The sequence below is a fragment of the Neoarius graeffei genome, chromosome 17 (assembly GCF_027579695.1).
Source record: "Neoarius graeffei isolate fNeoGra1 chromosome 17, fNeoGra1.pri, whole genome shotgun sequence".
In the NCBI taxonomy this organism is placed as follows: domain Eukaryota; kingdom Metazoa; phylum Chordata; class Actinopteri; order Siluriformes; family Ariidae; genus Neoarius; species Neoarius graeffei.
The window spans coordinates 31,725,422-31,740,018 of NC_083585.1; the positions used below are offsets into that span (position 1 = coordinate 31,725,422).

General features: G+C 42.9%; 1 protein-coding gene across 1 annotated transcript in view; it reads right to left on the reverse strand.

Moving 5' to 3' along the window:
* The window catches only part of pitpnm3 (PITPNM family member 3), a 120,154-nt gene extending 108,739 nt beyond the window's left edge, over nucleotides 1–11,415 (reverse strand). The window contains exon 1 of the mRNA XM_060944006.1: nucleotides 11,156–11,415. Coding sequence (XP_060799989.1) covers nucleotides 11,156–11,180 — 25 coding nt within the window. The 5' untranslated portion in view covers nucleotides 11,181–11,415. The remainder of the gene's footprint in view (nucleotides 1–11,155) is intronic.
* Nucleotides 11,416–14,597: the final 3,182 nt, after the last annotated feature.

Sequence of the window (14,597 nt, forward strand, 5' to 3'; positions counted from 1 at the left end):
TCGTCACATCCATAACGCTGACTTTTCCTTCTGAAACTCTGCATGAAATACAAAATATTTTAAACAAAGATTTTTTAATATTCACCTTGGTCCCCTCTATCAAATGGATATCTCCATTTCGACATTAGGTTTACAATTTCACAGAGTTTGATAAAAATGTACAGTCATCCAAGAAAAGTGATACTTTTTCTGTCACATCCATAACGCATCTTTAATTGGCATTTTCTGGCATGCCCTAGATGTACTATGGGAATTGTTCTTGTTCTATCACTTCTCCAGTATGGTACAGCCTTAAAATATGCAACACCTGTTTAAATACTGGGAGACAATAAAACATGCACTGGGTCATTTGTTGCCATTTTGAGTTCAAGTGTCACGTCCATAACGCTGGAATTGCTCAAAACAAAAAACACAAAATACAGGTATGAAAAATAGAAAACATTTTAGTTTGAAACATACCAAAATATAAATGTAAAACATAGCAAAATACAAAACTTAGTGACCGCTGGCATCACTGGTGCTTGGCTGTGGGTCGTTTATGTCATCATCAGCTGTTGCAGCGCTCGGGCTGGCGGGAGGATTTGCTCGTTTCATAAACCAGGAGCTGGGGCGGAAACTGTTGTACACGGCGAGAGGCTGGATGCTGGGCGGGGCCAGAAGCTGGGGCGGAAACTGTTGTACGCGGCGAGAGGCTGGATGCTGGGCAGGGCCAGGAGCTGGGGCGGAAACTGTTGTACGCGGCGAGAGGCTGGATGCTGGGCGGGGCCCGGAGCTGGGGCGGAAACTGTTGTACGCGGCGAGAGGCTGGATGCTGGGCGGGGCCAGGAGCTGGGGCGGAAACTGTTGTACGCAGCGAGAGGCTGGATGCTGGGCGGGGCCAGGAGCTGGGGCGGAAACTGTTGTACGCGGCGAGAGGCTGGATGCTGGGCGGGGCCAGGAGCTGGGGCGGAAACTGTCGTACGCTCAGCTAGCTCAGCTGGGAAACACTTGCCAGTCATAACCAGACGGTCGTAAAGTCGATCGGTTGTAAGTTGCATAGGTCGTAAGTCGACGACTACCTGTACCTAATATATACAGGGTTAGTCAAAATTATGTTAACACTAATGGATTATTTTTCTCCTGCAGACAGACCTACGCCATGGGTGACAGATTAAATGGTACTGCTGCTCGCTGGTTTTTGTGTGTTGAACACGATGGTGAACAGGTTGAGACCATCCTGTAAATCATCTTGCACATATGATGTATGTTTTGTGAATAAATGGTTTCTACCATTTAAGTGTTAACATAATTTTGACTAACCCTGTCTTAAAGGAGTACGCCACCCCCAGGTGAAATTGAGTCAGTCCCTGCAGTCCCTAGAGTTGGATGAGTGAGCCAAAGCGTATTGTAGCCGACCCAGCCATTGTCCTGATCTAGAAACGCCCCGGTTAGCTTTAGCTTAGCGTAGTCGCTGTAATCCAGCGTGTCCAGCTAGCATGTCATTGCAAAAGTGAATCAAATAACTCAAGATTTTTTATAATTATTTCTCATGACCTGTACATTCACATCGAGTACACATATCAATGCAAATTAACACGAAGGATTTACTAGACCAATTTATATATGGAACTATTTTCGGCCACAGCACAGGCAATGCACCGCTGCAGGCGCAAAGACACCACGCAGCACCTGAAAACCCTCAACTTCCGTCAATACACCAGCGTGACTATTAAGTTCTCTGCTACTAGGCTGACACTGACAGGTGTGCTTTCTCGAGTTGTAATGGCGATGAATATGGAAGATTACATGACAGACGAAGATGATGACTTCGACTACCAAGATCCAAGACCCTACCTTTTCGAACCTGAGTTCGAAATGTGAGTCGGACTAACGGGAAGTTTCAGTTATAACATTAGCAATGTATAACCCAAGGAAGGAGGGATAGAAATTATACTTACAGGCATGGATGATGAACTCTGTTCTGCCTCTGTACTGAAAATGGATGGAACGCCCGTATCCTTCAGATGTAGCAACACCTTTCTCGTAGCATACTGCATTTTTTCTTCGTAGTCCTCCGGTTTGAAATGCTCATCGCAAACACGATATTGATTGATTTTATCCACTGGTGTTGTTGCAGGAATGCCGAGGGCTGCAAGCCAAAGATTTCTTCGTTCCACTGGTTTTGGAATTCTGTGAAACATTATGTCCGTGTATGTCCTCTGCTTGTTATTGCAGCCCTTCACACAGCAAATAACCATTTTTCCTCAGTAGATGTGAAACTAACTTCAAACTACTTACGTAACAACCTTACTACAACTTCTTCTCTTCTCCTCTTACCGCAACTACATGCTGGTAACACTGGTGTATTGATAGAAGTTGTGGTGCCGCATGGTGTCTTTGCGCCTGCAGCGGTGCATTGCCTGTGCTGTGGCCGAAAATAGTTCCAGATATAAATTGGTCTAGTAAATCCCTTCGTGTTAATTTGCACTGATATGTGTACTCGATGTGAATGTACAGGTCATGAGAAATAATTATAAAAAATCTTGAGTTATTTGATTCACTTTTGCAACGACAATGCTAGCTGGACACGCCGGATTACAGCGACTACGCTAAGCTAAAGCTAACCGGGGCGTTTCTAGATCAGGACAATGGCTGGGTCGGCTACAAAACGCTTTGGCTCACTCATCCAACTCTAGGGACTGCAGGGACTGACTCAATTTCACCTGGGGGTGGCGTACTCCTTTAAGTGTATTGGGGCAGCCATGGCCTGAAGGTTAGAGAAGCAGTCTTGGGCCAAAATGGTCACCGGTTTGATCCCAGAACTGGCAGGAAAAATATGAGGGGAGTTGAGTGAATGAATAGCACTTACTCCTCCCTCTGTATCATGGCTGAAGAGCCCTTGAGCAAGGCACCTTACCCTCAACTGGTCCCTGAGTGCTGTACCATAACTGCCCACTGCTCTGGGTATATGTGTGTGCTCATTGCTCACATGTGTGTGTCCGCTGCTTCCGATGGTTTAAATGCAGAGGAGGAATTTCGCTGTGCTTGAGTGTGCATATGACAAATAAAGGCTTCTTCTCTTCTCTTATATACAGCTACAGTTATTCTTATAAACCTGACAAGCCTTACCAGGCTTCAACCTGCCAGACAATCTTCTGCTTGGATGTTTTACACAAAAATTCATATGGTCAGTTAAAAAAAATAAAAAAATTCTAAACAGCACAGATGGCACTCACCCATGTGTCCAATTCATTTTGTCCTGTGATTTGTGTCTGATACTTGACTGCATTATGACAGATCCTATAAAGAATGACTGGCAGAGAAACGAAAGGGTCTAATGAGGTATTAGAAATCCTGTTACTGCCTTTGTAAATGAAAAACAAACCAGTCTTCCTACCATTATCATCTCACATGTCCTACAGTTTAAATATACCACATCAATCTGTAATAAAACAGCATTATTGCTACATTGCATATGTGTGTGTGTGTGTGGGGAGAGAGAGAGAGAGAGAGAGAGAGAAATGGGAAGAGCCCTGTAATGAAATGGACTGAGGATGTGGGATGTGAGAAGCCTTAAATTCCATGTCTTGACGTCTTGGTCAGGGTGTTAGCAAATGCCTTTCATATAGCAGCAGATAAAATGCAACATAAATCCTAAATAGTGGTTAAAGGTAAATATGTTCAATCAAATTGTGGCTTTGAAAGATCACTGAGGCATTATTTTAGTTCTAACAGTCAAAAGTATAATAATTAAATTCATAAGCAGGATTCCATCTGCTCTTACAAAGCTTACTTGGCTCTCACACAAAAATACTTGTGCACACTGAAAATTATCCTGCTCAGGCACAGATTTATTTTGGTAACCCACAAAACTGTATGCATACTCTAAAAATTATGCTGGTCCTACAGTATGCAAATGTATTCACTCTTTTGGAAAGTGTGCATATGCATTTGATTTCACCATATCTACTCACAAATTGTCACTCCACCCTGGCAACTGTCAGTTTTTCAGTGCAACAACACAGCAATCATCAAACAGTAAGAATGAAGCATCCAATGAAATTGCTAGTCTCTTTGGCAGAGGTAAAACTGGGTGGTTACAAGCCAAAATCCACCTAAATATTTATTATTTAGGCTTATTTAATTATTTTAATAAGCAAGGCAGTAACAATTAGTTGACAAAACCAACTATCAGTTTTAAAATTAATTTGCGTAGTTCGTGTGCTGTTTACTTAAGCAACACCAAAAAAAGGTGTTATAATGTAAGACTGCAAAGGCCTGTATTTTTTCATAGCAGTACACTGATTATGCATGTCCAGATTAAGAGAAATAGACTAACCAGTTCACGTTATAGCTAATATTACATAATGACTCATGGTAATGACTTGAAGTTTTTAAAAATTACAATCAGACTAATAAAATATGTGATCAGCAAAGTAATTTCATAATTAATATCAAGGTTTGTACAATGGTGATTCTGCATTGTAAACGCCGCAATACTCTCTGAAATGGAAGATGAATGTCAATCTGGATTCTCAATTGGCGGTCACCTCCTCTCCAGTCTCAGCTACAATGATGATATTTTTGGAATAAATGAATCCTGTCAGGACTTACAATCTTTCGTTAACCCTCTTGCTAAACATGCTGCAGAAGCCGGACTTTCTATCAACATATCAAAAACAGACTGCATGACAACAGACAAATCTAATCCAGACCTCAACCTTACAATAAGCAAACCAGTAAAGCAAGTTTCTGAATTAATCTACCTCGGACACAAACTCTCTTCAAAAAAACGACGGAATGATAGCTGTGAACCATAGAATTGGACTTGGTTGGGCTGCTTTTGATAAGAACAAAACTGAACTAACTTCAAAACGGATCCCATACCACATAAAATCAAGCATCTACAACACCTATGTTCTTCCTGTAGTCTTATATGGACTAGAATGCGTCAACTGGACTTCTGCTGCACTACAGAAACTGGAAGTCTTTCAAAATCACGTACTGCGACTTATGACTAACACCAAACTCTCAGACCATGTCAAAATTGAAGATTTCACCAATCACCTCGGTCATCAAAAGTAAAGTACTCAAACTGTTTGGCCACATAAAACGCATGGATTGTGGTGTTAGCAAGATCTGTTTAAAAGGCATGATTAATGGAAAGAGAAACAGGGGTCAGCAACCTAAGAGATGGAGAGATAACATCACAGCATGGACAGGTCTTGATATAAATTCCCTGAACGCTCTTGCCAAAGATAGAGATCTGTGGAAGCAACTATCTCATGTTAGTGTGCATTTTGCTGTAGGCGTAGATAGCGGTTAATGATGATTGTACAGTGGTAAGGCAATGCAGGCTACTGATTTATTACAATTTTTAAAAAAGAGAAATTAAATATGATTAAGCTGAATCTTCAAATTATTTATCAAATATCTAATGTGTAATTTAAATTAGTTATTGCATTGAAACAGGGATACAACTGTTAGAGTATTAGTCAATTAGGCCTGTCAACAGATTATGCAATTACAACCCCAAATCAGAAAAATCTGGGTCGGTAAGGTGAAATTGAAATTAAAACTGAAAACAATGCTTTGTAAAAAATTGACATATACTGCACTGGCGGCACGGTGGTGTAGTGGTTAGCGCTGTCGCCTCACAGCAAGAAGGTCCTGGGTTCGAGCCCTGGGGCCGGCGAGGGCCTTTCTGTGTGGAGTTTGCATGTTCTCCCCGTGTCCGCGTGGGTTTCCTCCGGGTGCTCCGGTTTCCCCCACAGTCCAAAGACATGCAGGTTAGGTTAACTGGTGACTCTAAATTGACCGTAGGTGTGAATGTGAGTGTGAATGGTTGTCTGTGTCTATGTGTCAGCCCTGTGATGACCTGGCGACTTGTCCAGGGTGTACCCCGCCTTTCGCCCGTAGTCAGCTGGGATAGGCTCCAGCTTGCCTGCGACCCTGTAGAAGGATAAAGCGGCTAGAGATAATGACAATGAATGAGATGAGATATATTGCACTTAAAACAATACAACAGCACATTATTTGATGTTTTACCTCATGATTTTTTGTTTGTTTTTCAAAATAAACATTTTAATTTTGATACTTGCAACACATTTCAAAGAAAGTTAGGACAGTAAAACATTTACTAGTTTATAATGTTGCCATTCCTTCTCATAATGCTTAAAAGATGTTTAGGGACTGAAGACCTCAAGTGATGAAGTGTTTCAGGTGTTACTTTGTCCCATTCTTCCTGCCAACAGGTCTTAAAGTGTGCAACAGTATGGGGTTGTTGTCATATTTTTTTATCTCAAAAGTCACCACACATTCTCTTTTGGGGACAGGCACCCTCTTCTTCCACAGCCATGCCACTGTAATGTGTGCAGGATGTGGTTTTGCATTATCTTGTTGAAATATCCATGAAAAGGATGCCATCTTAAAGACAGCATATGTGGCTCCAAAATCTCAGTTTACTTTTCTGCATTAATGCTGCCATCACAGAAGTATAAGTTACCCTCTCCAAGGGCACTGACACAACCCCATACCATGACAGACACTGGCTTTTGGAATTGTTGCTGGTAACTTGTTGATGGTCCTTTTAGTCTTTGGTCTGGAGCACACAGCGTCCATTTGAGGGATCAGAGATCACAGGTGTTCAGCTTAGGCTTGCGCCCTTGCCCTTTATGCACCAAAATTCCTCCAGATTCCTTGGCTCATTTAATGATATTATGCATCATACAGGGTGAATCTCTTTGTATCTTTCTTTGAGAAACATTGCTTTTAAACATTGCAATAATTTTCTTGCACATTTGTTGACAAATTGGAGATCCTCAGACCATCTTTGCTCCTCAAAGACTAGGTCTTTCCTGGATACTGATTTTGTACCAAATCATGATGACAATCACCTGTTTCAAATCACATCATTATTTAATTGCTTTAGCTCATTTTTAGTCCTAAATAGATGCAGGAATGGATGCATATTAACAAATTAAATGAAGTTGACCAGACAAAGCATGATTTGTTTTGGGTTCATACTGTCTGCAATGAAATCTAAGTCAAAGTACATTTAGAAATCACTGCTTTCTTTTTTTTTAATTTGCATTTTCCATACCATAATTGTTTTTGTTTTCTGATTTGGGGTTGTATAAATAATCCTTTGTTGCAATCCTTATGTAAACATCTCAATATTACAGGATTTGTAAACAACATTGTTTTCTCTGTTTTTTTTTATTTATTAGAAAAGTAGTTATATCCAATCTACTGTAGCAGGTTACTTAACACAGGAATATCCATGTCTATTTTAGAGCAATTCCAGCGTTATGGATGTGACACTTGAACTCAAAATGGCAACAAATGACCCAGTGCATGTTTTATTGTCTCCCAGTATTTAAACAGGTGTTGCATATTTTAAGGCTGTACCATACTGGAGAAGTGATAGAGCAAGAACAATTCTCATAGTACATCTAGGGCATGCCAGAAAATGCCAGTTAAAGATGCGTTATGGATGTGACAGAAAAAGTATCACTTTTCTTGGGTGACTGTACATTTTTATCAAACTCTGTGAAATTGTAAACCTAATGTCGAAATGGAGATATCCATTTGATAGAGGGGTCCAAGGTGAATATTAAAAAATCTTTGTTTAAAATATTTTGTATTTCATGCAGAGTTTCGGAAGGAAAAGTCAGCGTTATGGATGTGACGAAATTCCGTTATGGATGTGACGCGTCTGAAATAGACATGGCATATGTTTAGAAAATCAGCAATTTAACCACCATAACCCTTTGAAAAACTCTAAATATCAGCTAAAACTATCAAAGTTCTTAAATAATATTTAGGATGGCTATTGTTTTGCTGTTTTGTGGATTTTAGCATACATTTCTGTGGCTTGTGGCAATAATATAGAATTGTACATGATCATAGTTGATTTTAGCTTGGGGTTTACATTATAAGAAAGAAAGACTGACAGTGACATATTAGGTTGGTTACAAATTGGTTCAACTTATTCACATCTGTAAAATACAGGCCTAGGTGATCTCTCTGGGAGTGGTTTTGATGTATTACATGTTGCTTTATTTTTGCATGGTGAGGTTGACATTTACATGGAATTGCCCTTTAAGGTATTCTCTGATAGAGGTGTGATTACAAATATAATACTAATAGATGCACTAATGATGGTCCAAGACACTCTCAAGATGGTCTCTGAACACTATCAAGATTCAGCTGCTGTCTGAAAGTGAAAGGTTGATCCTAAATTGATCCAACTGTAGGAAGTAAACAAAAGGTTGTGTATTATGGGTTTCAGGCAGGGCAGCAGATGTATGCAGATGTTACCTGCTCCACAGACCTGTGATGTGCTAAATAAACCAAAGCACAGAATAGCAGTAGGATATTTAGACCAGCAAACAAAAAGTCAATATAAACATTGAATGTGATATAAAAATATTTTTTTAACTTAGTTATTTTCTATATGCCATTTTCTAAACATTTATTTCATGCTGACTTTATATTCTCTGTGCTTAGGTTATTTTTGCAATTTTACACGCACTTGGCAAAGGTATGCTTTTTTCCCCCGTCAAACACTATTTCTGGCCCTACAGCCAATGTCAGTGAGACTGTAAGGGAGTGGAAACAATTTATTTGGTCAAACTTCAGATTGCTTGATAGCTTTTGGCAAAGATGGTGCACTAAAAATGGACAGAGAGGACAAGAACATCTCAGAATGAGAACATAAAAATATACACAGGAAAAAGATGCTGCATCATATTGTCCACAATAGCAATGACTATCAAGGTCTACTCACCACCAGCTGTCATAAACTATTAAAACAACACTGTCCATCTGCTCTGCGAGTACACAGGACATGTAAAGCAAAAGTGCCAACGACAGTCCTGCCCTGTACTAGTTGTCAAGTATTTTTAATAGTCATAACATCTCTTGTGTATCATGCATATCCTGTTATGCACAGCTTATAGACCGTTTGCACATGACATCACATGTCTCATGATCCTCTCTGATTTAGCTGTGTCCACCATCTTTGTGGAATAATACATGCATAGCAACAAGTACCTTAATACAAAATGCCGCAAATTTGCACAGTTATCAGCTGCTCAAACAATTCTGCTAAGACTGGAGTCAGATTGTTTAGTTTACCCACTGTTAAAATGCAAGAAAGACCCCACATGGAAGAGTTAACCCATAGACATAAAATACATAAAAGAGACCAGCTACAAATATGTACAAGTATGTGCAGATCATTTCGTAAAGGGTAAGTTTATATTTCTACCATTTATGTGAACCAAAGACAAAATATATATATAAAGATGCGACATACTGTAAGTGATATACATGTAAGCGCTACTCCAATTTATATTGCAGTTACAAAGGCATAGCACAAAGCCCCAGTAAGATGTAGACAGTTGAGCTTGGTAAAACATTGCGTTAGAAGACGTCAATAATTAGGTTGGTTTTTTTGGTTTGTGTTTTGTGTAACATTTGCCCACATCAGGAACCTACTAGATCCTTACAGTAAACTTGCGCTAAACTTTTGTATGCTTTCATCTGCTTCCCAGTGCTGAAGCTAGTACGTAATTCACGATGTCTGTGTAATTCACACTCAGCCACGTCGTCTTCACACTCTACGACATTGCTGTACGGATCCACCCCTGAACATTCTTTTATCTTTTCCCTGTATCTGACCTTGTCACTATTACTCAATTCGTGATATCCATCCATTATCTGTAGCTGCTTATCCTGTTCTACAGGGTCGCAGGCAAGCTGGAGCCTATCCCAGCTGACTACGGGCGAAAGGCGGGGTACACCCTGGACAAGTCGCCAGGTCATCGCAGGGCCAACACATAGACACAAACAACCATTCACACTCACAATTCACACCTACGGTCAATTTAGAGCCACCAATTAACCTAACCTGCATGCCTTTGGACTGTGGGGGAAGTCGGAGCACCCGGAGAAAACCCACGCGGACACGGGAAGAACATGCAAACTCCAAACAGAAAGGCCCTTGTCAGCTGCTGGGCTCGAACCCAGGACCTTCTTGCTTGTGTGTGCCGCCAATTCGTGATATATTTGCAAAAAAATTACAGTTCGCCAATGTACTCTTGTCGGTCGCCATGGATGTTATACTACAAAGATGGTGGACACAACAAAATCAGAGAGCATCATGGGAGATTCGTGATGTAAGTGCAAACGGTCTATATAAGTATATGCAGTAAAACAAGAGAGGTCTTAAGTCCAAAATAAGTCCATCTCTAATACGTGATGGACATTTTTTCTTTGCAATTGTAACTAATATAGGCAGTGTTGTGGGATTACACAGAAATGAGAGAAATTGTTTAAGCAAAGGGGCGGCACGGTGGTGTAGTAGTTAGCACTGTCGCCTCACAGCAAGAAGGTCCTGGGTTCGAGCCGAGCCGCCAACGAAGGCCTTTCTGTGTGGAGTTTGCATGTTCTCCCCGTGTCTGTGTGGGTTTCCTCCGGGTGCTCCGGTTTCCTCTACAGTCCAAAGACATGCAGGTTAGGCTAACTGGTGGCTCTAAATTGAGCGTAGGTGTGAATGTGAATGTGAGTGTGAGTGTGAATGGTTGTTTGTGTCTCTATGTGTCAGCCCTGTGATGACCTGGAGACTTGTCCAGGGTGTACCCCGCCTCTCACCCATAGTTAGCTGGGATAGGCTCCAGCTTGCCTGCGACCCTGTAGGACAGGATAAGCGGCTGCAGATAATGGATGAATGGATGGATGGATGGATGGATGGATGGATGTTTAAGCAAAACGAGAACAATGTCAAAACTACCTGGGAGGCAATGACTCCACAAATATGTGCAACTGTGCTTAATTTTCAATTCCCAAGGCTGTGAAGTAAGAATAATCCATGCGACTTAAACTGTGTTACTCTGAGGCTATTCTGTGGACTAATGCATGCATCTATTCGAGCCGTATTAGTGTGTATGAAAGAGAAGTTTGTAAACAGGATATACTGATATAAATGCACGCTGAGACACTGAGCACGTGATTAGTATTGACTGCGCGCTATTACAGCATGCATTCCTGCACATCAGCGAGCCAAGTACCGTGAGGTGCGCTCCTGCTTCTACCTGTTAACCAAATACAGCATGAAAGAATGACAACACCGAGGCTGTGTATGCGGGAAATATATGTAACCGTAACTCACCTTTGCCTTTTGTCTCCGTAGCCATTTCCCAGGTGCGTGTGTGTGTGTGTTTCCCCGCCGTCCAGAAGACAGAAGAGTGTCAGTTAGTTTGGACGGCGCGCACGTCTCAGTGCAGCGGAGCAGCAGCTGGCAGAGACACGCACCACCTCAAACCTCCACACACTCATTCCTGCTTCAGGATGCTCAGCGCATCCTGCCTATAGGGAGACCGAGTCATGAAAGGCAGGAAAGGTAAAACACGGCTTCTGTTGAACACAGGCACACACACACACACACACACGCGTGCGCTGGGGTCTGTACTTGTGCAGTCTTTTGCGCCGAGCCTCTCCAGCGCGCGCAGGCGCGCGTGTGTGTGCTTATGTTCGAGTGCCTCCAGCGGCACAGGCGACTGCTTGTCGTTTTTCATCCTGTGACCCTTCGAAAATTCAATCCATCATGTCAAAACACAATCCTCCTTCTCCAGGATACATGATGCACGATTTCATGATCCTGATTTCATGCCCAGTCCATATACTTGGGTGGGGATTCAAATAATTCTCACCCAAGTGTAAGCATAACTATGTGATCACTTGTTTACCACAGTGCATTGTGGGGGATAGCCGGGGTCGGTAATTGAGCGATATGACAGATGTCAGATTAATGTTACGTGAGTGGTTAGCACTGTCGCCTCACAGCAAGAAGGTCCTGGGTTCGACAGGGCCTTTCTGTGTGGAGTTTGCATGTTCTCCCCGTGTCCGCGTGGGTTTCCTCCGGGTGCGCCGGTTTCCCCCACAGTCCAAAGACATGCAGGTTAGGTTAATTGGTGGCTCTAAATTGACCGTAGGTGTGAATGTGAGCGTGAATGGTTGTTTGTGTCTATGTATCAGCCCTGCGATGACCTGGTGACTTGTCCAGGGTGTACCCCGCCTTTCGCCCGTAGTCAGCTGGGATAGGCTCCAGCTTGCCTGCGACCCTGTAGAACAGGATAAGCAGCTAGAGATGATGGATGGATGGATGGATGGATGGATGGATGGATGGATGGATGGATGGAGAGCGTCCTTGTGGCGGCACGATTGTGTAGTGGTTAGCAGTGTCGCCTCACAGCAAGAAGGTCCTGGGTTCGAGCCCAGCAGCCGACAGGGGCCTTTCTGTGTGGAGTTTGCATGTTCTCCCCGTGTCCGCATGGGTTTCCTCCGGGTGCTCCGGTTTCCCCCACAGTCCAAAGGCATGCAGGTTAGGTTAATTGGTGACTCTAAATTGACCGTAGGTGTGAATGTGAGTGTGAATGGTTGTTTGTGTCTATGTGTCGGCCCTGTGATAGCCTGGCGACTTGTCCAGGGTGTACCCCTCCTCTCACCCATAGTCAGCTGGGATAGGCTTCAGCTTGCCTGTGACGCTGTAGAACAGGATAAGCAGCTACAGATAATGGATGGATGGAGAGCATCCTTGTGGCAGCACGATTGTGTAGTGGTTAGCACTGTCGCCTCACATCAAGAAGGTCCTGGGTTCAAGCCCAGCAGCCGACAGGGGCCTTTCTGTGTGGAGTTTGCATGTTCTCCCCGTGTCTGTGTAGGTTTCTTCCGGGTGCTCTGGTTTCCCCCACAGTCCAAAGACATGCAGGTTAGGCTAATTGGTGACTCTAAATTGACCGTAGGTGTGAATGTGAGCGTGAATGGTTGTTTGTCTCTATGTGTCAGCCCTGTGATGATCTGGTGACTTGTCCAGGGTGTACCCTGCCTTTCGCCCGTAGTCAGCTGGGATAGGCTCCAGCTTGCCTGCAACCCTGCACAGGATAAGCGGTTATGGATAATGGATGGAGAGCGTCCTTATTTCTGAGGACGAATATTGCACCAGCTAAACTTTATCGAGGAAACAAATTTATCTGAATATCGCGAATTGTATGTAGCCTCTCTGAATTTGGCTGTGAAATCTAGTGTTCATGGCAAAGTTACATTAAGTCTAAGATTGCTTCGTGATCCCAGGCCCAGATGAACAGCATCAAAATATTTATAAATGAGTGATTAGTTAAATAAAACTTGATATCAGGAAACCTTACCAAAAAAAACCTTTGAAAACCCGCTGATCTGCTGCGTCCTGTTCAGTATAAATGTGTTTTCTTCAACAAATGCTGCTAGTGAGGTACACTGAGCATCATACATACCCGAAAGAGAACCCTTCGTGGTTTGGAAGTTTTATCGGTCCGACAGGTTCCTTCGGCTGCTGAGCGCTTCGGCACGTTGAGAGGCAAAGGCCGAAGAATGCTTCTTTGTTTTACAGGCTTTAGAATATTGCTAGTTTCAGACAATGAACAGTGTTGATTGTTATAATCTTCTATAACCGAAGGTCATTCCACAGACCATGGAAATACTGCTGGGTCACAGTTTAAGTACGTCTTTTTCCCACCAGAGAAATGTAAGCTACAAACACTTGTCCATTTTGATTCAGTTCAAAGGTTTTCGTTGCAGATTAAACTTATCCATTTCTTTCTTCTCTTCTTCTCGACTGGCAGCTGATAAAAGCTCAAATTAGGTGTTCTTTTTGTTGTGGAGACACAGTAAGGGCCTCTGCATGCTCTTGCGACAAGGCTTTCGCAGATAGCTTTTCGCAGACAGTTGTAATTTATCGTTGAGCGGGGAGTAATAGGCGTGCGCGATGTTATTCACCGCCACAACGCAAGGGGGCACGAAGTCGCGAAATCGCTAGGAGTAGTTGGTGGGTGTGGTTAGTGGAGTGTTTATCCTCCGGTTACTTATAATGACTAGAACTGGAGTCGTATAGATGTACGTACTTCCTCACTTCCTCGATCAACCGCTCTTCGTGCTGCTCCATCTTCGCTCATGTTTTTAAAAATGGCGGTCGTGAAAACAAACCAAACCGGGAAAGTAGGGAAGCGGAAGTGCGTGTACAGCGGATGTAGAGTGGACCAATCAGAGCCCTCTTGTCTGCAACGCCGTCTGCGAGGCTTCTGCGGTGGTCACAATTTTTGGGAAGTCTGCACAGAGCGTCTGTGAAGGTGGGGGGGCTACGCAGATGCCGTCTGCGACGCCGTCTGCGAGGACTGGGTTGTCAGCATAAATTGGCCTTTAGGCACACAGCAGTTCACTTTAGGCATGGTTAAAACCAGTTCGACAGAACAATGCAGTGTTTAACAAAAGCAAAAGTAAACAATACAGCGGAGCTGACCCCAGGTATTGCCCATTGAGGTAAACAAGCGATGACGTAGTTATGGGTTAGGGTCATTAGCTTAAGTGTCTGGACAGCAGGAAGAATCAACACTGCGGCGTCCATGAATGGCAGTCCTGTGATGTCCAACAGAGACCCTAGAGCATGGACAAGCATGAAATGTACACAATGTTATTGTTTTCTGCTGCATTTACCTCGATTCAAGTTGATAAAGCTAGTTTGGCATTATTGGAGAGGTGGTTATAGCCTTGGCATGATGGTCAAAGAGCACGGATAAGTA